Raw genomic sequence first — 23,687 nt, forward strand, 5'->3', positions numbered from 1 at the left:
TGTCTTTTTAAATACATTCACAGAAGCAGTTTATTCTGTGCTCAAGACGTGTAACTGCAAGGGAGGGAATTGTGCATCTTTAATAGCTCTCTAGCACAACGGTATTCTGAAAAATTTTAATTAACAGAAGATAGATGTATAATGCAATGCATGTGTACCAATGCATTTCACTATAACGATACAAAATAAAATGGCAGTAATATTGTCCCTGAGGTGTATGTTTGTTTTTTGTTTTGTTTTGTTTTGTTTTTTTTCTTGGTCTGAAAGTGCAAAATGATGACATGATACTGTAGCGGTTCACAGGCAGTAGAAAGGAAGAAGACAATATGCTTGATTCAAGTTCAATTGCTTTAATTACTCAGACCACTGCTCTGTCTGCTTCATTGCAATCCTGGAACAGTAACCAGCTTTGAGAACACACACACACAAAATTGGCAGTGCAGCGCCCTCTTATAACGTAGCTCCTCCCCTGTATTATAATCGGGTTCCAGAGCTTACACACATCCCATTGGTCCTCAGCCGCACACCAGGACCAATGGGCACAGACAAAACAATAGCCAATAACCGGGGACACAGAAAGCACCACACGCGCAGGCTACATTTACACATAGACACAGACAGTCGACCAGCAACTGCAGGGAATACAGAGGGGGAAAGGAACACAATACAACGGGAATTACAGTACAGTACACAAGACACAATTACATAGATGCATGGAACGCTACATTGCCCCCACCTTAGTCTCTTTTTGTCCCCAAAAAGTCTACAGGGCGCAATGCCCAAGAGTCCAGCTCCGTAGTTGGGGCGACGCCATGAAATGCGTTTCCAAGCGTTCAGAACAACCCCTTAACCCCCCGAGTGACTGTAGCATGAGGTGCTTAGAACCAGTATGGTTCGATAGCCCAACTGGGCTGAGTGGCAGAAAACAAGAAGTTCTTGTAGCGAGTCGGCGGTGTCGTGGCGCCCGCGCTTCGCCTTGGGGAGAGTCCCTTGCAGGTCCCGAACTGGCAAAGGGGGTCTGTGGCACCGGTGGTGAAACCGGTGGCGCCCTGGGTGATGGCTGTTTGGCCCCGGTCCATGATAAGGGGCAAGGCGGTCACAGTGGAGTACCGCTTTCCGGTTCCGGACGAGCAGCTGGACTCGGGAGACGACCTCTCTCACGTGAGCCAGGACTGTACAGGGTCCCACCCAGGGTGCGTCCAGTTTCGGAGTGGAGCTCTTGTGGGACCCCAAACTGGGAGAAGAACCCGCCGATGAGTGTGTCCGCTACCATCTGTGCCACCTGTGCCACCTGTGCCTCCTGCATAGGCTTCTGGCCACTTGGTGAAGTAACCCACAGATGCCAAAACAAACTGGTTCCCGCGGTCTGAGCTGGGAAATTGGGCCCAGCACATCAATGGCCACCCTCTCCATTGGTTCACATAGAAAAAAATCCAATAGGAAATCCAATAGAAAAATCCTATAGAGTTTTGGAACCTTTCCAGTAGGATTTTCTACTGCATTCTAATAGGATTCCTACAGGAATTTCTACTGGATTCCAATAGGATTCCTATAGGATTTTCTACTGGATTCCAATAGTAGTGCTATAGGATTTTCCACTGGATTCCTTATTGGATTTCCAACTGGGTTTTTTCTATGGGATTCCAACAGGATTTTTTTTATTGGATTTTTATCAAGATTCCTATTAGATTTTCTGTAAATAATAATAATATAATAATAAAAATAATAATAATATAATTCTTTAGGTTCTTTATAAATCAAACAGTATTACACATCTTCAGAGAAAAACATATATTTCACCAGTTGACTTTCACATTTCTAATGTTATTTGCAAACATTTTTTCTGGAGAACTTCATTTAAACACGCACAGAAAACACACAAGAAAATACTACAAAAAGTGTATTATTAATATTATTTATTAATTTATTAATTTAATCTTCAGAACTCAGTTTCCTTTTTGATATTTTTTCTTCATCACTACATTTTTGAGAGATGGCTTGTTTGTTTATCTTTTTTCCATTCCTGTTTTTGCATTTATGAAATCTGCAAAAAAAAAAAAAAAAAAAAAAAAAGTCAGCACAGGGCAAAGTGGAAGTTCTTGGGCAAAGTTATATATTTGTTTTCATTCCGTTTTGGAAATAGGGCTTTTTCTTTCATTTAGTACTAACACATACATTTTGTATGATTTGTATCAAAATTATATCTTAGTTTTTTTAATAACATTTTCACATTGAAGCACAAGTTTAGATACTCATATGAGAAATGTTATATTAAACATAATTACAGAGGTGCTGTGTGATTTCTCTGTAAATAAAAGTAAGCACACTACTAAGCAGTTAAAAAAAGGTTTAACTCACGAATGATGTCTGCAGTTTTCCCTGAATCCAGTGGTGGCTTGGTATCTTTGCTTCTAAAAGCATCAGAAGTCTTTCCTGTCAAGCTGTGTGTGAGTTTTCCGTCCAAAGACTGCGCAACACAGCTCTTTGGCCGTCTTCTTGGGATCCCCCCAGTTTATGTAGGAGTACTGCTCCAACGTGATACTTGTAGACTTATCTTCAACTAGAAGTAAAACAACACTGTTATTTAAAGTGACATTCCTTGTATATGCAATTAATATTTTATTGATTTTTAAGCAATAAAATAACAAGAAATATTTGTCCATCTGCTTGAATGGGATTCATAATGTTATAGTATTTCATAGTGTTTTACAAATGTCATAGTTATTGGTTATATGAGATTTTTTTTTATTTGATATGCTTTATATTGTTTTTTTTTAATATGCATTAAATTAGAATAAGGACAATTGTTAACAGCTAATATATATTATAATCGTAAAATAATCAGTGCATACATACTGTTTTATTGCTGATTTTGATTCAAGATATCTAGATTGTCCAGATTCTGGAACCGTCTTTTGGTTGCACTTTCCAACTCCTTCTCCAGGAGCTCTTCAGGTTCTTCTTCCATTAGTGCAGGCAATCCTGCAATGAATAAGAGTAAATACAAAGCAAAGCATGTAATCCCACAAGTACTACTCCAAAAGTACTTAATATTGATATTTTCCTATGAACGTATGTCATGTAACAACCTGCTGAACTGTGATATACAAAGTGTGCCAGTAAGTTTAATAAATGATAGGTACAGAAGTGTATAAGTAGTAAATTAAAGAATACATCTTATTTACATTCTCTCATTATACATTCCACTGTTGTTTATGTTTGAAAACATGTCAGAAATTAAATATTAGGAATATAGTAATGCATTAGTTTATTATGCCGCTAAACTCAGATTGACTTACCTTGTTGTTTATTGATTTTGTTATCAAGTGCACCAATTTTTTTTTATAAAGGCGGTTAACTAAATCTTTCAGTTCCGCTATTTCAGAACCCATCTTTTTTTGTTTTCAGTTTTAAATCTTAAAATGTTCTTTTTTGGTGCATTCATCACACTGAGTAGCAGATCTCTAGCATGAGAAAAGAAAATATGGCTTAAACCCTCTTTTAATGCTTTGCTTTTGCCCACAAACTCTTTAAAGTATTATAAAAACATTTATCTTCATTACAAATACTGAAAAATGTCTCCTGCAAACTCTCTGAGGGTAAACATTTTCTCTCAGTTTTGTAAAATATTGATATTGATGATAAGCTGGACCATTTTACAAAAGTGGTTACTGTGTCATATTGGTAATCAGAAGTTAAGGAAGGGCCACAATAACACTGACACATGCTTAAATTAGAAGTTGAGTGGTTATTTATAAATCAACCAATAAATATACACTTAAAAACACAAAACAAAACAAAAATTTGATTATTAAAACAGTTCTCTGTAACTCATCCTACTTGTGTATTAATTGTGTCCTCCTTATGTTTTTGTACAATCTTCTTTGCATTCTTGCTCTTTGTATTCATAGCATTTGCAATCTTGCAACTCCTAAAGAAAAATTGGTTGATATTAGTATAAGTTGATAAACCTTGATCTTAAAAAAAGTAATAAATCAAAACATGTACCAACCAGTATTGGACATCACAAAAAACATATCTGTCCAAAATAATTGCATATGTTTCTTAGTTTTAGATGTTCAGATTTATTCACTTGTAAATTAAAATTATTTTGGACAGACATGTTTTTGCGATATACAATACTGATAGTTTTACGATTTTTCAGTTTTACAGGTTTTTTTTTTAAACTAATATATTGCCTATAGTAAAACTGAAAAAGATGAAAAAATCCAACTAACAAGAGAGATATTGGAATGCATATAGACACACTTACTATTTAAACAAAATACAATTTTAAAGACACTTTAAAAGAACAGATTAAAACTAAAGTGCAAGAAGAAGAAACAGAAAGGAGCGATTTCCAGGTAATTTATGTATATTATTAAATATATCAAATGTCTCATTTGAATGAGTTTCTTTTGTTTTCTTTTTTTTTTTTGTGCTGTGGCATATGCACAAGACAAAGATAAATAATTACTGTCTATCTTCTAATATGTGTTGTGCAGGTAAAAGCAAAAGTTAGTCAAAGGCCTGGACCAAATCAAGGTTTGACACACCCGCTAATCGCAAATTACAAACGTGGTATTGATGGCGCCTTTTTTTATTTGTCTGAAGGTTATTCCTTCTACCCCAGAGGGAACCCGCCATTAATACTGGGTTTGTAATTTGCGATTGTGCGAGTCAGTATTAGCTCATTCATCTTCTTTAAATATGTTTACCATCCCCAAACATTATACATTGTTTCAAACCTATACACCGCAGTTTAAGATACGGTGTTAATTGAAACCGCAGGATGCACTCCAATACAAAGTCGCTATTCAGAACAGCAGATTATCATAACTCAGGTACCACAGTGACGCCTAGCTGCAGCACGCGCAGACAATAAAACTGTAACGACTTTTTTTAAAAGGATTCAAAACATTAAGGGGTATCGGTAGGTTTTTATACACGTGTATGTAATTAGCCTATACATTTGTACCGTCCGTATTGTATGTATTTAGCCTATACATTTGTACCGTTGGATAACAATTTTTTTTTTTCCAGGCCCCGTTAAGGAACATCTCTATAATTATAGAGAGTCAGTAGCAGTAGGAAAGTTAATTATTATTATTTTTTTAAAATAAAAAATACATTATATATATATATATATATATATATATATATATATATATATATATATATATATATATAATTTTATGTTTAACCACTGGACCACACAGCCTCCATGCACATATAATATACACATATATACATACACACACTCTCACTAGATTAGAACAGAAGCAATATTTGCACAATCGATAGTGGAACTTCTAAAACATGAAGATTGACCCGCTATCTAATTTAAATCTATACCTTTAAATCTAATGTTTAAATAATACTCCACTCCATTTAAATAATAATATGGATATAAATAGATCTTAAAGTAACCTTACAGCAAATCCAAAAGAAACTAAAAGAATCCAATAGGATTATAGATATTGGAAAAACATGAAATCCTATAGGATTTTTTGACTAGGGCGAGGCCGCGCACAGTGATCAATTTTTCAGATTAATATCGAAAAATGTAGCTGCACGCCAACACAAACAAGTCGCATTCCTTCTCAGCGCTGCTGGCTGTGCGTCCAGCCTCCACTCCAGACAAACCTGGGTTCACATCAACAACAAAATCCAATCTCTCGAATGCATAAAATCAGGAAGTTTTATACCAGGTGCTCAGCTTCTTCAAATGATCCAGTTTAAACCTATGGGGGCTGAGAACAGGAGAGCTTCAACGTGCCAGTGGAATCTGTGCTGAAACTACAATGTGCAAAACAAAATAAACGTGCTTTACACAGGTGTTCAAATAAAAAGAAACTAACGTTAAATCAAAGGTGATGAATCAAAACATGATTAATATAATCTAAACTGTTCACAAACAGTGCCTAAATAAAGTGACTAAAGCTTTCAATTGTTCCTTTATTATATACATGGATGATGTTCGTTTTCCTATATAATAATACCATAATGTTTAGCTAACTGTGTTGCAAAATTAATTAAGCAGCGTTTTGTTCAACAAGTTAATTAAGACATAAATCATATAGCAATATGTACTATTCCAACTGCTAAATACAAATGTGGCGCTGCATATATTTTTTTTAATTATTTTTAACCTGTCTTCTGTGATCACTTGCCCTTGTCATGGACACAGGCTCCACTGACAACCTCATCCTTCCGTAGTCCTAAAGATTTTAACAGCGTCACCACTTTGCCAAGTCTTTGCAACCCCCCATAAATGGTGCCCCTGGCTAACAGTATACCTTTTCATGAACTGATTTATGTGGGGTACTGTATAATAAACACGAATCTATTTATTTTAACAAATACAATAATATGGAGGTGAGAATGCAACAGACTCAGTTGATTTCTACCAACAGTTACTGTAAGTCATGGAACAAAATAGGACACTACTGAACCGTATTATTCTTAATTTCCATGTGAAGCTTATTTTTTCGGTCTTATTTTTTTTAAGAGAATGTGAATAAATACACAAATACTAAATTTAGTTTACTTGTTATGTTATACAAGGGCATTCATTGATTGCCGTTTACAGGAATCATAGGTACTTCATTTTTATTGTTTCTTTCATTACGTTAATTCCTATTTCTAATGCAATGCTATGTTTTTATTCTCAGTATAGGTCACATTTACACACGTTTCTCAGAATAAAAATCAAACCAGGTGATTTTTTCTCGTGCAGAATTCATTCTAGCAGTGATTTACTAATGATCTGAGAATGCTGATAATTCATCGGCGTCGATTGGCTTGCTAAATACAACTTCAACTAAAACGTTTGAAGCGTCACAGTTTATGGTTTGTGGTTGTATTTTGTTATACTAGTGATGTTACAGAGAGGGCGGGCAATGCTGCCTTTCTTCTTAATGGCCTGGGTCTTGGGGCTCACACAAGCTCTTGCCACAGCTCATGATCGCCTGCAGGAAGAAGCGGCTGCAAATTCCATGTCAGGAACAGGAAACTTGGATCGTGGAGGGAACTTGAGCTTAGCTACTGATTTAGCCATTCCTTCTGCTGATGATCTTTTGTCTGAACATGATTACTTTTCAACAAATAGAAAAGGTGAACTTTCTGAGATTGCCACTGTTGATCTGCAGAATAACCAGCAGTCTCATGATCATGTGTTTGCTGAGACTGAATCTGATGCTGCAAACCATGGGCTTTTTGATTTCAGCCAGCATTATAGGTATGATGAGGATGCACTTGAACAGCCTATCTTTTCCAGTCCAGATAGTGATGACTTCAATTCTGATCTGACCAAGTATGTTGTCCCTTTTGTTGCTGATGAATACCCTGTGGCTTCAGAATCTGAAGGCGATGTGGAACATGTGCTCTTTACTGACTTGAATAATAACCCTGATGTTGACTTCCCAGAAGTCTTTGCATATGCTGATTTAGTTACTTCACCTAAAGAGAATGTGTCCAATACACTTGTGACAGAAATGGGTATAGGTGAACTTGGCAATGAAGAGTTTGACTCTGACAACTATACATCTGGTACCTACTCTGAAACCCTAGGCTATGATTTTGCCTTGTTTTTAGATCTTGAAAAGGAAGGTAATGATTCTTTGCCTCCTGAAGATGTAGTTAATGGTGACCTTCCTGGCATGCATGCTTCTTTTGACTGCTCTGTGCTTACTGATATAAATCAGGAGTTGTATGAAGCTCTTTCTCCAGCTTTTAAGATTGCCAGTGCACGCAACTCTCCTGATCTCTCCGGAGGTCACATGTTGCCCAGCAGCGTCTATGATGCCTCTATAGGACCCTACGGTGTCTTCAATCTACCTATTAAGAACTCAGGAAACCCTTCTCGCCATAGCACAGTGGCACCGGCAGATAAATCAACAAGTGAAGGAGGGCTGACCACCCTGGTTTCGGCAACTACATGCGGTGTCGCAGACATGACCATCAAATTGTTTGGTGGAAGGTTGACAGACCTCAAATTGCGAGGTAAGGGTTTTGCTTAGCCTGGTATCAGTTTAATTCTGGAAGAGGTATGGTTATCAAGTCTCATTAACTACTTTCTTCACCCTTCAACCCCCCCAGTCGCCATTATACTTGTTGAAGTAAGCAAGATTGCTCGGAGATGCAGGTACACGGTGTTGGAGAAAAAAGGAATTGTCATCTTTACAACTGCCTTCAAAGGTTGCAATGTGAAGACACGGGTAAGATTTAGATTCATAACTTAGTCTGGTGATACTATACCTTAACACATGAACTTGTTGGCCTTTGTACAGTACAAATGAAACTGAGGAAGTAAATGCCAGTGCACTGCTGTTAAGCCTTGTAAATATACAACTAATTAAACTTCTTAAATGTTAATCTCTTTTGGGGTAATTGTGTTTTATATTAGAACTAATACTATAGTCTAACTACAGAGCATTACTTTAAACTCCATTGGTCTTTATTGAAACTCTCTGCTGTGGTTGAAAGATGCAATCATACAGATGTTGGTTAGAACATTCCCATTCAACTTGATTTTTTTACCTTTGCTTGCAGGGTGGGCAATATGTCTTGACCCTGATGTGGAGAAACCACTATGTGCATATGTCCTGTCCAATTCCCACACCTGATAGACCTATTACAATCTGTGGTAAGAGTAGCATGACCATCAAACTCCCAGCAGGACCAATAGAAGCACTTTGTGTAAAAAGTGAGTTGTTTCTGCCTGTCACTAAATGACATTTTACTTTGGAATGTATGGGTGTATTTGCTTTACAATATAGCTTGTTACAACTCCTTACTTGTATTTGAAACTGGTACATGTAGGCTACTTTCAAGCAGTACATGGTCTTGAACATAAGGTCTATAGCACCCCTGTCCAAAAGTACAAGTATTGTGTTGTGGTCAATCATGAGTTCTGTGGGCAAGATGAAGTAATTTTTTTTTTTTTTTTTTGCAAATGCTTGGTAGCAATTCTGAGTAATTGAACACAAGATTTATTCTAGTCTGTTTCATTAAACTGTTAATGTGAGTGGGTGTACCCATTGAAAAAGCTGCACAATACAGGAAGATCAGGAGATCTCACTAAATTTCTTCCAATTGTAGATAAATTCAACAAATGGGTATCCATTTACGAAGTTGCTGTTAAATGCAAATATCAACTGTTGAGTGATTCAGCGGGAAGGATCACTTTCACTACTTCCTACAATGGATGTCACGTGAGGCGATTGGTACGTGTATCCTGCTTTTCCACCAGTATAGGAAACATTATGCTCTGTATACAGCCTGCATTGTAACCTAGAAAGAATGGACCAATACAGTATTTCACCTGTGTGCCCTTACAAAATGATGGTGAAATATAAAATGGGTTTATTTTCATTCTTTAAATATTGCAACTAGAATAGCCTTCCTACCCGTAGGAACAGGATAATGTGAAGATTTTAAAACTCCAGAACAACGCCAGTGTTTCTGTTTTGTTTTCTCCCCCTCCTAGGTGGGTCGTTATTTCTATAACATCTACTATCAAATGGCTCCAGGGAAGCTAGGACAAGCACTCATGTCTTGTAGGACAGGAATTAATGTTACAGTCCCAACTGAAGAGTCCTTGCCATCAGTGTTTTGTGCCAAGTCTGGCATGATGATCAAATTGCCTAAAGGAAGTCTTAACACAGTCAAAGTGAGAGGTGAGTAGCATCTATGTTCCTGTGATGGTAATTCTGATAATGTCACCCCTCCCTCCTTACCAATCTAGACCTGTGGAAAGTGACGTTGTAAACCATTCACATCTTCTATTGCATACAGTGCTTGGCTTATTGGCTATAACTGGAGTAATGCATCATTTCTGAATTCTGTAACCATTAGAATTTCTAGTAGTCGCATGTATTAGTTCCAAAACCGTAATCCTCCAGCAGTCCTTGTCTTGTATAATGTGTTTTATAAAAACTTCCTGTGCCATGAACTTTTCATGTAATTGCTTGTCTTCTGCAGATGGGTCTGGCAAGACAATACCTGTGGATAGTGTTGCCAAGAACTGCAATTATCAACTCTTTCAAATGAAGACTGGACACATCATCTTGATTGCTTCCTTCCAAAGCTGTCAAATTGCATTTGTGGTAAGAATATTAAGTCATTCCCCCCTTAAAGAGTAAGTAACGGTGTTCTGAAAAATATTGCATTCTACATCCCACGTGTTGCTACAACTGTTTAAATAACATACCTGTAATCCGTGGCAGTTCTAGGCATAAGCATACTAAGCAATTGCTTAGGACCCCAAGCAGTTCAAGGGGAGGGGGAGGGAGGGGGGCCTTAATTAGGGTGGATTTGTTTTATTTATTTTAATCGCAACTTCTTTTGAATTTTAGTCCTTTAGAAAAGAGCACTGATTCAGACCAGTTTACATGAACTAGTCAGAAAACAAATATCAATCGGCACTTAAATTTGAGACATTGGCGGTGTTTACATGCAAGTTTTAATTGTGCTACTATAGTGCATTCATGACGTGTCACGCGCAAATGACGCATGATTGTGCTCGTTCCAAAAGTGCACGGCAAAAAGTGTGCGACTTAATTGTCATTACACTTTGGCCTAATTAGTCCAATAAGCAGTAAATTAATGCATTGTGTATTACCATGACATGTCTGACGACATGCTAATCTTTCTTTATTTATTTATTTTTTTACTTGTTTGTTTACACTTGCGTTTTCATAATTTAAACTCCCGTGCTTTTCTCCAGTCCAGTAGACTGCGCTCACACCCTCCCTGGTTACAGTAAAGCGTGGACGACAACATGGCCCGGCGCAAACATAACCTCGTATCCCAGTTACATCCGACCATTACTTCTGGAAGAATAAGTAATCTATTCGGCAGTGACTGTTTAATTTTTCAGTTTTTTATTTGTTAAAGTTTGAAATATCCAATAAATTTCGTTCCACTTCATGATTGTGTCCCACTTGTTGTTGATTTCTTCACAAAAAATTACAGTTTCATATCTTTGTTTGAAGCCTGAAATGTGGCAAAAGGTCGCAAAGTTCAAGGGGGCCGAATACTTTCGCAAGGCACTGTATATATGAACTAGTTGAATATATAGATGTAAATAAAAACAAGTCATTTGTGCACTACAATGCTTGATATTGACGAGGTGCTGACCCAGTATAAGGTAATTACATGTAATGAAAGTAGAGTCTCTACAGCAATGCAAAAGTTCAAAACTCTTTCAGCCAAACTTTCAGTTTAGGTGGCTTACCAAAAGTTTCTGTAGAGACATTCATGGTTGCACTCGTGTCCTCTTGCTTCAAAGGGATTAATTATTAATTACAACTCCATACTACTCCACACAATAGAACTCGCAACATCACTCCTCTCGCACAGCATACAAGCAGGCAGCACTGCAGAAGAGCCCAACCAGCGCAACACCAACTGATCTCCAGGAAATGCTATAATATTTGAGTGACTTGGTACCCAATTAATATATATATATATATATATATATATGTATGTCTTGGTATATGTGCTGATTTCACAATGTAGAAGTGGATAAAAGTCCTTCCAGTCTTCAACTAGTTCTGTGTCATTTACACTTTTTTTTTTTTTTTTTTTTCAGGATGGAAATTACATCTTGACCTTACTCTACACAACCACTGCTGGTAAACGGGGGTATGTGCACATGAGATGTCCAACAAAGGCCACTACAACCACTAATACGAAGCCAACAAAAACTACTAGAACCAGTGCTGGGGAATCGAGCAGGAGAGCTAGAAGAAGTGCTGGGGATGCAACCGACACAACACGAAGAGGCTCTGGGGATGCAACCGACACGACGAGAAGAGGCTCTGGGGATGCAACCGACACGACCCGAAGAGGCTCTGGGGATGCAACCGACACGACCCGCAGGGGCTCTGGGGATGCAACCGACACGACCCGCAGGGGCTCTGGGGATGCAACCGACACGACCCGCAGGGGCTCTGGGGATGCAACCGACACGACCCGCAGGGGCTCTGGGGATGCAACCGACACAACGAGAAGAGGCTCTGGGGATGCAACCGACACGACCCGCAGGGGCTCTGGGGATGCAACCGACACGACCCGCAGGGGCTCTGGGGATGCAACCGACACGACCCGCAGGGGCTCTGGGGATGCAACCGACACAACGAGAAGAGGCTCTGGGGATGCAACCGACACGACCCGCAGGGGCTCTGGGGATCCAACCGACACGACCCGCAGGGGCTCTGGGGATGCAACCGACACGACCCGCAGGGGCTCTGGGGATGCAACCGACACGACCCGCAGGGGCTCTGGGGATGCAACCGACACGACCCGCAGGGGCTCTGGGGATGCAACCGACACGACCCGCAGGGGCTCTGGGGATGCAACCGACACGACGAGAAGAGGCTCTGGGGATGCAACCGACACGACGAGAAGGGGCTCTGGGGATGCAACCGACACGACGAGTAGGGGCTCTGGGGATGCAACCGACACGACGAGAAGGGGCTCTGGGGATGCAACCGACACGACGAGAAGGGGCTCTGGGGATGCAACCGACACGACGAGAAGAGGCTCTGGGGATGCAACCGACACGACCCGAAGAGGCTCTGGGGATGCAACCGACACGACCCGAAGAGGCTCTGGGGATGCAACCGACACGACCCGCAGGGGCTCTGGGGATGCAACCGACACGACCCGCAGGGGCTCTGGGGATGCAACCGACACGACCCGCATTGGCTCTGGGGATGCAACCGACACGACCCGCAGGGGCTCTGGGGATGCAACCGACACGACGAGAAGAGGCTCTGGGGATGCAACTGACACGACCCGCAGAGGCTCTGGGGATGCAACCGACACGACGAGAAGAGGCTCTGGGGATGCAACCGACACGACCCGCAGGGGCTCTGGGGATGCAACCGACACGACCCGCAGGGGCTCTGGGGATGCAACCGACACGACCCGCAGGGGCTCTGGGGATGCAACCGACACAACGAGAAGAGGCTCTGGGGATGCAACCGACACGACCCGCAGGGGCTCTGGGGATGCAACCGACACGACCCGCAGGGGCTCTGGGGATGCAACCGACACGACCCGCAGGGGCTCTGGGGATGCAACCGACACGACCCGCAGGGGCTCTGGGGATGCAACCGACACAACGAGAAGAGGCTCTGGGGATGCAACCGACACGACCCGCAGGGGCTCTGGGGATCCAACCGACACGACCCGCAGGGGCTCTGGGGATGCAACCGACACGACCCGCAGGGGCTCTGGGGATGCAACCGACACGACCCGCAGGGGCTCTGGGGATGCAACCGACACGACGAGAAGAGGCTCTGGGGATGCAACCGACACGACGAGAAGAGGCTCTGGGGATGCAACCGACACGACCCGCAGGGGCTCTGGGGATGCAACCGACACGACCCGCAGGGGCTCTGGGGATGCAACCGACACGACGAGAAGAGGCTCTGGGGATGCAACCGACACGACCCGCAGAGGCTCTGGGGATGCAACCGACACGACCCGAATAGGCTCTGGGGATGCAACCGACACGACCCGCAGGGGCTCTGGGGATGCAACCGACACGACCCGCAGGGGCTCTGGGGATGCAACCGACACGACCCGCAGGGGCTCTGGGGATGCAACCGACACGACCCGCAGGGGCTCTGGGGATGCAACCGACACGACCCGCAGGGGCTCTGGGGATGCAACCGACACGACGAGAAGAGGCTCTGGGGATGCAACCGACACGACGAGAAGAGGCTCTGGGGATGCAACCGACACGACCCGCAGGGGCTCTGGGGATGCAACCGACACGACCCGCAGGGGCTCTGGGGATGCAACCGACACGACCCGCAGGGGCTCTGGGGATGCAACCGACACGACCCGCAGGGGCTCTGGGGATGCAACCGACACGACGCGCAGGGGCTCTGGGGATGCAACCGACACGACGAGAAGAGGCTCTGGGGATGCAACCGACACGACGAGAAGAGGCTCTGGGGATGCAACCGACACGACCCGCAGGGGCTCTGGGGATGCAACCGACACGACGAGAAGGGGCTCTGGGGATGCAACCGACACGACCCGCAGGGGCTCTGGGGATGCAACCGACACGACGAGAAGAGGCTCTGGGGATGCAACCGACATGACCCGCAGGGGCTCTGGGGATGCAACCTACACGACCCGCAGGGGCTCTGGGGATGCAACCGACACGACCCGCAGGGGCTCTGGGGATGCAACCGACACGACCCGCAGAGGCTCTGGGGATGCAACCGACACGACCCGCAGGGGCTCTGGGGATGCAACCGACACGACCCGCAGGGGCTCTGGGGATCCAACCGACACGACGAGAAGAGGCTCTGGGGATGCAACCGACACGACGAGAAGAGGCTCTGGGGATGCAACCGACACGACGAGAAGAGGCTCTGGGGATGCAACCGACACGACCCGCAGGGGCTCTGGTGATGCAACCGACACGACCCGCAGAGGCTCTGGGGATGCAACCGACACGACGAGAAGAGGCTCTGGGGATGCAACTGACACAACCCGCAGAGGCTCTGGGGATGCAAACGACACGACCCGCAGGGGCTCTGGGGATGCAACCGACACGACCCGCAGAGGCTCTGGGGATGCAACCGACACGACGAGAAGAGGCTCTGGGGATGCAACCGACACGACGAGAAGGGGCTCTGGGGATGCAACCGGGACGACACGAAGGGGCTCTGGGGATGGAACCGGGACGACACGCAGGGGCTCTGAGGATGCAACCGGGACGACGAGAAGGGGCTCTGGGGATGCAACCAGGATGACACGCACTCCTGGGAATGCAACCAGGACAACACGAAGAGGCTCTGGGGATGCAACCAGGACGACGAGAAGAGGCTCTGGGGATGCAACCAGGACGACGAGAAGGGGCTCTGGGGATGCAACCAGGATGACACGCACTCCTGGGAATGCAACCAGGACAACACGAAGAGGCTCTGGGGATGCAACCAGGACGACGAGAAGAGGCTCTGGGGATGCAACCAGGACGACGAGAAGAGGCTCTGGGGATGCAACCAGGACGACACGCACTCCTGGGAATGCAACCAGGACAACACGAAGAGGCTCTGGGGATGCAACCAGGACGACGAGAAGGGGCTCTGGGGATGCAACCAGGACGACACACACTCCTGGGAATGCAACCAGGACAACACGAAGACGCTCTGGGGATGCAACCAGGACAACACTAAGACACTCTGGGGATGCAACCAGGACAACACTAAGACGCTCTGGGGATGCAACCAGGACAACGAGAAGAGGCTCTGGGGATGCAACCAGGACGACGAGAAGAGGCTCTGGGGATGCAACCGACACGACCCGCAGGGGCTCTTGGGATGCAACCGACACGACCCGCAGAGGCTCTGGGGATGCAACCGACACGACGAGAAGAGGCTCTGGGGATGCAACTGACACAACCCGCAGAGGCTCTGGGGATGCAACCGACACGACCCGCAGGGGCTCTGGGGATGCAACCGACACGACCCGCAGAGGCTCTGGGGATGCAACCGACACGACGAGAAGAGGCTCTGGGGATGCAACCGACACGACGAGAAGAGGCTCTGGGGATGCAACCGACACGACGAGAAGGGGCTCTGGGGATGCAACCGGGACGACACGAAGGGGCTCTGGGGATGCAACCGGGACGACACGCAGGGGCTCTGGGGATGCAACCGGGACGACGAGAAGGGGCTCTGGGGATGCAACCAGGACGACACGCACTCCTGGGAATGCAACCAGGACAACACGAAGAGGCTCTGGGGATGCAACCAGGACGACGAGAAGAGGCTCTGGGGATGCAACCAGGACGACGAGAAGAGGCTCTGGGGATGCAACCAGGACGACGAGAAGAGGCTCTGGGGATGCAACCAGGACGACGAGAAGGGGCTCTGGGGATGCAACCAGGACGACGAGAAGAGGCTCTGGGGATGCAACCAGGACGACGAGAAGAGGCTCTGGGGATGCAACCAGGACGACACGCACTCCTGGGAATGCAACCAGGACAACACGAAGAGGCTCTGGGGATGCAACCAGGACGACGAGAAGAGGCTCTGGGGATGCAATCAGGACGACGAGAAGAGGCTCTGGGGATGCAACCAGGACGACGAGAAGAGGCTCTGGGGATGCAACCAGGACGACACGCACTCCTGGGAATGCAACCAGGACAACACGAAGACGCTTTGGGGATGCAACCAGGACAACACTAAGACGCTCTGGGGATGCAACCAGGACGACGAGAAGAGGCTCTGGGGATGCAACCAGGACGACGAGAAGGGGCTCTGGGGATGCAACCAGGATGACACGCACTCCTGGGAATGCAACCAGGACAACACGAAGAGGCTCTGGGGATGCAACCAGGACGACGAGAAGAGGCTCTGGGGATGCAATCAGGACGACGAGAAGAGGCTCTGGGGATGCAACCAGGACGACGAGAAGAGGCTCTGGGGATGCAACCAGGACGACACGCACTCCTGGGAATGCAACCAGGACAACACGAAGACGCTCTGGGGATGCAACCAGGACAACACTAAGACGCTCTGGGGATGCAACCAGGACAACACTAAGACGCTCTGGGGATGCAACCAGGACAACGAGAAGAGGCTCTGGGGATGCAACCAGGACGACGAGAAGAGGCTCTGGGGATGCAACCAGGACGACACGCACTCCTGGGAATGCAACCAGGACAACACGAAGAGGCTCTGGGGATGCAACCAGGACGACGAGAAGAGGCTCTGGGGATGCAACCAGGTCAACACGAAGAGGCTCTGGGAATGCAACCAGGACGACGAGAAGAGGCTCTGGGGATGCAACCAGGACGACGAGAAGAGGCTCTAGGGATGCAACCGACACGACGAGAAGAGGCTCTGGGGATGCAACCAGGACGACGAGAAGGGGCTCTGGGGATGCAACCAGGACGACGCACACTCCTGGGAATGCAACCAGGACAACACGAAGAGGCTCTGGGGATGCAACCAGGACGACACGAAGGGGCTCTGGGGATGCAACCAGGACGACACGCAGGGGCTCTGGGCATGCAACCAGGACGACGAGAAGAGGCTCTGGGCATGCAACCAGGACGACGAGAAGAGGCTCTGGGCATGCAACCAGGACGACGAGAAGAGGCTCTGGGGATGCAACCAGATCGACACGAAGGGGCTCTGGGGATGCAACCAGGACGACACGCAGGGGCTCTGGGCATGCAACCAGGACGACGAGAAGAGGCTCTGGGCATGCAACCAGGACGACGAGAAGAGGCTCTGGGCATGCAACCAGGACGACGAGAAGAGGCTCTGGGCATGCAACCAGGACGACGAGAAGAGGCTCTGGGCATGCAACCAGGACGACGAGAAGAGGCTCTGGGGATGCAACCAGGACGACGAGAAGGGGCTCTGGGATTGCAACCAGGACGACACGAAGGGGCTCTGGGGATACAACCAGGACGACACGCAGGGGCTCTGGGGATGCAACCTGGACGACACGCACTCCTGGGAATGCAACCAGGACAACACGAAGAGGCTCTGGGGATGCAACCAGGACGACACGAAGGGGCTCTGGGGATGCAACCAGGACGACACGCAGGGGCTCTGGGGATGCAACCAGGACGACACACACTCCTGGGAATGCAACCAGGACGACGAGAAGAGGCTCTGGGGATGCAACCAGGACGACGAGAAGAGGCTCTGGGGATGCAACCAGGACGACGAGAAGGGGCTCTGGGGATGCAACCAGGACGACGAGAAGGGGCTCTGGGGATGCAACCAGGACGACGAGAAGGGGCTCTGGGGATGCAACCAGATCGACACGAAGGGGCTCTGGGGATGCAACCAGGACGACACGCAGGGGCTCTGGGCATGCAACCAGGACGACGAGAAGAGGCTCTGGGCATGCAACCAGGACGACGAGAAGAGGCTCTGGGCATGCAACCAGGACGACGAGAAGAGGCTCTGGGCATGCAACCAGGACGACGAGAAGAGGCTCTGGGGATGCAACCAGGACGACGAGAAGAGGCTCTGGGAATGCAACCAGGACGACACGAAGGGGCTCTGGGGATGCAACCAGGACGACACGCAGGGGCTCTGGGGATGCAACCAGGACGACACGCACTCCTGGGCATGCAACCAGGACGACGAGAAGAGGCTCTGGGCATACAACCAGGACGACGAGAAGAGGCTCCGGGGATGCAACCAGGACGACGAGAAGAGGCTCTGGGGATGCAACCAGGACGACGAGAAGAGGCTCTGGGAATGCAACCAGATCGACACGAAGGGGCTCTGGGGATGCAACCAGGACGACGAGAAGAGGCTCTGGGGATGCAACCAGAACAACACGAAGGGGCTCTGGGGATGCAACCAGGACGACACGCAGGGGCTCTGGGGATGCAACCAGGACGACACGCACTCCTGGGAATGCAACCAGGACGACGAGAAGAGGCTCTGGGGATGCAACCAGGACGACGAGAAGAGGCTCTGGGGATGCAACCAGGACGACAAGAACCATCACTAGGAAGCCAACTGAGAAGACTGAAACCAGTGCTTCGGAGGTAACAAAGGCCCCTACATCTGTTGTCTGCAGAGCTTCTAGTATGGTGTTGGAGCTGCCTAAGGAACTTCTAAAACGTGTCCTGTTTCTAGGTGAGCTAAACTTTTGGTAGATATTGGAGAGGCATAATGTCTGACACCTAGGGGTCCTTATTACAGCCTTCCCTTTTTCTTTGTAGATAAATCCAACCAGTGGGTAGCTGTCATTGATGCTCCTGAGTACTGCAACTACACCTTGTTTCAGGGAATCGGAAGGAACTTCTTCATAACACCCTACACAGCCTGTGATGTCAGGATACTGGTAATCCTTTTGATCAGATATCCAGCATCTTGTGTGATGCCAATTAAAAGCATGACAATCCATTGGGTATACTATAATAATGTTTTCTTTGTTGTAGAATAAAAACTATGTTTTGAAGCTATGGTATCTGACAACTGGTGGAGAAAAAGGGTATGTGCTGATGAAATGTCCCACCAGTGCTGGAGAACCAACAGAGGCCCCTTCACCTACTTCCACCACTAGGAAGCCAACAGAACCAGTGCCTATTGCAACTACTATCTGCAGAGCCTCTACCATGATGGTGGTGCTCCCTCCGGGACCCCTGGAAGAAGTCTTACTAATAGGTAGGTTGTGTGTGGGTTATTTCTTTGTTTGAATTGAGGGGAGTTTTAATGTGTGGTACCATCTCTATGTAGATCAATCCAATAAGCTGGTTCCTGTCAAAGATGCCCCCAAGTACTGCAACTATAGTCTGGTAGAGGGTGAAGGAAGGAACATCTTCATAACCCCCTACACAACCTGTGATGTTAAAATATTGGTAAGATTCCTTTTCAGAAAAAACTTCAGTTTCTCTATTGGTGATAAGAGGCCCCTTGTTTTATAGTTGTCAGCAGATTATCTGATGCATCATATTTTAGATATGCTTGAATAATTATTTTCTGGTGACTTACTCCTAGCATCTTGTCCAAACTCCTCCCTCCTTCCTCTGCAGAATAAGAATTATGTCCTGACCCTACACTATACCACCACTGAGGGGGTGTTTGGCTATGTGTGCATGAAATGTCCAACCAGCTCAGCCCTACCAACAATATCGCCACTCCCTCCCTTTGGGGTGTCTGTCATCTGCAGTGATACTTGCATGACAGTGGAGCTTCCTGGGGGACTTCTAGAAGATATCCAATTAATGGGTGAGTGGGATTGTTACTTGGTCATTTGGATGCTTGAAATGGGGAAACATGCTCCTAAATGTGGCATTTGTTGTAGATGAATCCAATAACTTGGTAGCTGTTGCCAGTGCTCCCAAGATTTGTGGCTACAGTTTGGTGAGGGGAAATGGCAAGAACATCTTGACTGCCCCCTACAATGCCTGTAATGTCAAGATACTGGTAAGCTGAGGGCAATTGCAGATTTCATACCCATTTGTATTAAAAGTGATCAAAATCCTGTCAATGATCCATTTCTGTTTGTAGAACAACTTCTATATCCTGAGAGTCCTTTACACCACTCTTACTGGGCAGCATGGAGATATACATGCCAAGTGTCCTGTTCCTGGTCTAGTACCACGTGAGGGTAAGTTTTTATTCACGGGACAGTTCTTTAAGCCATTCCTAATGCAGGAGTGCTATGCTGTTGCTGCACCATTTTGCATTGACTTGACTACAATATGTGCCTCCTTGTAAATTGAGGATTTACCTACCAGAGATATCACAACCTAAACTACAGGGTCTCCCCTATACAACAAACCTTTTAAGTTTAATGTTTTGCAGGTTGCAAGATACCAAGAAGTCAGCAGGTTGCTTGTGGTCCACCTAATGCTGATCCACAACTCTGTGTGGCCAATGGATGTTGTGTGGATGCAACAACTTCCCAGTGTTACTATCCTTTGGATGGTATGGCTTGGTTTTACTTTGATATAGCACTGCTCATCTAATGAGAAGGACAATGGTCCTTCAACTCAACAGATTTCCTACAAGTTTCACTATTGCATGTTTTTTGTATTTAATATAGCCATTTCTCTGCTTCTACTTTTTCAGCATGCACAGCAGATGGGCATTTTGTATTTGCAGTTTACCGCACCTCAACCAAGCCTGAAATAGATCCTGGTAGTCTAGTAATTGCAGGAAACCAATCCTGTGCCCCTGTAATCTGTACTCCAGACTTTGCTATCTTCAAATTCCCAGTGACTGGCTGTGGGACACATGTCTTTGTAAGTTAATTCTCCTATGGGTATTGCAATTTTGACGCTGCTTTTGTTACTACAAACGTAGTATTAGGACTTTGGGGCATTACAGTCCATATTTTATAGCCAGATGTTTAAGGGGTGGTGTGGTAATCTGATGGAATACCAGTGGTTTTGGGCTGACCCACTGGATTGCATTACTTTTATCGGCTACAGTGTTCTCACCTCCACGCTTTCTTGTGCAGATGGTGGCAGAGACTACAATCTATCTTGCTGAAGTTCATGGCATGGTTCGAGGGACCGGGCAGGTGTATGGAGAAATTACCAGAGACCGCTCTTACCGGTAATATCTTTCAGTGGCTGGGAACAGGCAGCCAGCTAACCCTCTTGCTGAAAAGGAAACTTATTTTGCAGCATACATTGCTGGTTGCACTGAAATGGGGAACTCTGTGCTAACGGTCAACTCAATTGATTCTTTGTCTTCACTGTCTCCTCTCTGCACTGCAGCCTCCAGGTGGAATGTCGCTATTCTAAAGGAAGTTTGGCCAGCACTGGTTACTTGGTGGTGAATCCACCGCCTCCATCAGCAGCCTTGGCTTTTGGCTCACTTGGGGTTAGGTTAAGGATTGCCGCAGGTAATTGAACTAATTTTATAAATGTTGAGAAAAGGTTATGGTATACATGATGTGACAATGGTAATGTCTTTTGGTATAACTTCTCCCATTTAGTCTTGTGGAACTAGGCCTATGTTGAGCATCAGTCCCATGACTGCCAGATGTGGATCTGGCTGTGGAGTCTCTTTTTCTTTCAATGGGTTGTGTTGACACTGAAGTACATGCAATACCTGGAGTCCTGGTTATTCTACCGCACTTATCTCTCTTACAGATGCCAGCTACACAACTTTCCACCCACTGTCCCATCTGCCCCTGAGCTTCTTGCTTGGAAGCAAGGTGTATCTGGAAGTGCAGCTTATGAACCCTCCTGACCCCAATGTAGTTCTGCTGGTCCACTACTGCATCGCCTATCCCCAGTCCTCTCAAGCTGCCTGGGTGATCCTCTATGAAGGGTGAGTATCCTGCATCATTGATGGTGTTAATCCTGATTTTCTCTATTTTGTGACAAAGCAACATTTCCAGGGCTTTGTCCAACAGCTTCTGCCAGATATGACCAGTAACCAAATGGCTGACCTTTTTCTCTTTCCTTCTGAACTCAACCCTTCAGACACTTACCCACTCACCAGCTACACCATAACGTTTTGTATTTGAGATGTTCATGTAGGATTGTAATTTTAGCAACTGCTTCAGTGAATGGCCCATTAACCAGAGATTAAAAGATGGAAATCTTTTTTTGCAAGTTGCTGTAACAAATGCCAGCTTTTTAGGTTGTCACAGATAATCAGTTATAGTACGGCTGTCATTTAACTTAAATCCTCCCAGTTGGCAAGTGTCTGACTCCTCCATTCTGAAATACCTACCCCACAGTTGTCCAAACATCCTGGATTACAGCAGTGCTGCTGGCCTCCATGTCGAATACGATAACATGCCTGTATCCAAGCACACTCGACGCTTTGAAATACAAAGCTTCCAGTTCCTGGACTACAAGACCAAGCAGCATTTGGATGAGGATGTGAGTATCTTTTTTGTTTTTTTTTTGTTTTTTTTGGTCTAATTTTATACTCAAGCTTGCCTCCAAATGCTGAGTCACAAATAGTATATTTTAGACTTGCAGATCTACAGTTGCTCTATCTAACTTTTTTTTAATTTTTTTTTTACTATTTAGATCTATTTTATGTGTTCAACTGAAGTGTGTTCCCCAAAACGCAGTGTTTGTAATGAAGGATGCTTTGATGGGAGAGGTATGTTCCATTTTAGGTTAAACCTTCAATTATTGCAGCATGAAGTCTTCCATCGTATGCATTTCAGAGACTTTCCCTGGAGTATTTAAATTCTGCTCCCCTGGTTAACTAATTTGGACAATAGTTATACCACTTGATAAAATGCTGTTTTAGTTATTCCAGATGACTCCTTCCACAGATATGCCTGTTCCAGTAGATCTTGGTGTGGGAGGGCGCTGTGCAGGACAGCCTTGTCCTGGGAATGTAGTCAAGCGAGCTGCTCATGGTGAAGGAACCTTCATTTTGGATGAGAATGTGCTCCATGAACAAACGGGTAAGTGATTTCTGAGATGGTGTGTTAAAGCAGTACTAATCCTTTCATGTATCGTTCCCTTAAAGATGGAGGTTATCTTGTTTTTGGCTTGGGCCAAAGTTCAAAAGCAACTCCAAATTGACTGGTATCTAGGTCTGGGTAAAGTGCCTGACACCTCATTTGAGCACCAAAATCTCTTGCTTGCCACCAAATCTATCTTTTTCTTCCTCTTGCAGAGAAGCACTGGACGCACTTCCATGGTCTCCTGGGGCTGCTTGGTTTGCTGGTCTCGGTATCTGTTGTAATACTCTTCCTCAAGAAATGGGTTGTCTGGAAATTGTCAGATCCTGGAGAAGCAGTCTAACTTGAATAAACATAACTTGTTTGAAATTCTGTCTTGTGTTATTCACATGGGGGGAGGAGGCATTGACAATCGAGTAGAATTGGAGAAACTTCACTATTCACTTCCTGAGGGGCCATTCATTAATTGTAAACTGCTTTTGTACAGTTCATGTACTTGCTGGAATACCAGAAACTTTGGCTTGCTATGCAATTCAGCAGTGTCATATGGTGAAATCATCTGTATATGGGCACCTTCAACTGGAGTGTGGGGTTTCTCAGGTCTGTTTTGGGTGTAGGTGAATTTGTCAAAAGGAACAATGACCTGACACTTTCTGGCTACTTCATATACCTGAGTCTTTAAGTTAACAAAGTTATTCCAGTCAAAGTTTGTCAAAACAAGATGGTGGCATACACATGTAGTATACTCCACGGTGTGACACCAGATGGTGTAGAAAGGGGCAAAGCTC

The 23,687-nt window shown here is 45.7% G+C and overlaps 1 protein-coding gene across 1 annotated transcript; it reads left to right on the forward strand.

The window, feature by feature from the left end:
• The first annotated feature begins 13,870 nt into the window (after positions 1-13,870).
• On the forward strand, positions 13,871-23,268 carry LOC117406245 (filaggrin-like). The gene is made up of 16 exons (XM_059029603.1): positions 13,871-18,644; positions 18,731-18,852; positions 18,950-19,175; positions 19,248-19,369; positions 19,544-19,739; positions 19,816-19,937; positions 20,022-20,121; positions 20,319-20,441; positions 20,586-20,758; positions 20,977-21,074; positions 21,239-21,366; positions 21,617-21,797; positions 22,213-22,357; positions 22,511-22,586; positions 22,765-22,899; positions 23,115-23,268. Exons 1-16 carry the CDS (start codon positions 14,120-14,122, stop codon positions 23,240-23,242), a joined length of 6,600 nt encoding a protein of 2,199 aa, XP_058885586.1. The 5' UTR covers positions 13,871-14,119; the 3' UTR covers positions 23,243-23,268.
• Positions 23,269-23,687: the final 419 nt, after the last annotated feature.

This window comes from Acipenser ruthenus, chromosome 8, assembly GCF_902713425.1.
Source record: "Acipenser ruthenus chromosome 8, fAciRut3.2 maternal haplotype, whole genome shotgun sequence".
NCBI lineage: Eukaryota > Metazoa > Chordata > Actinopteri > Acipenseriformes > Acipenseridae > Acipenser > Acipenser ruthenus.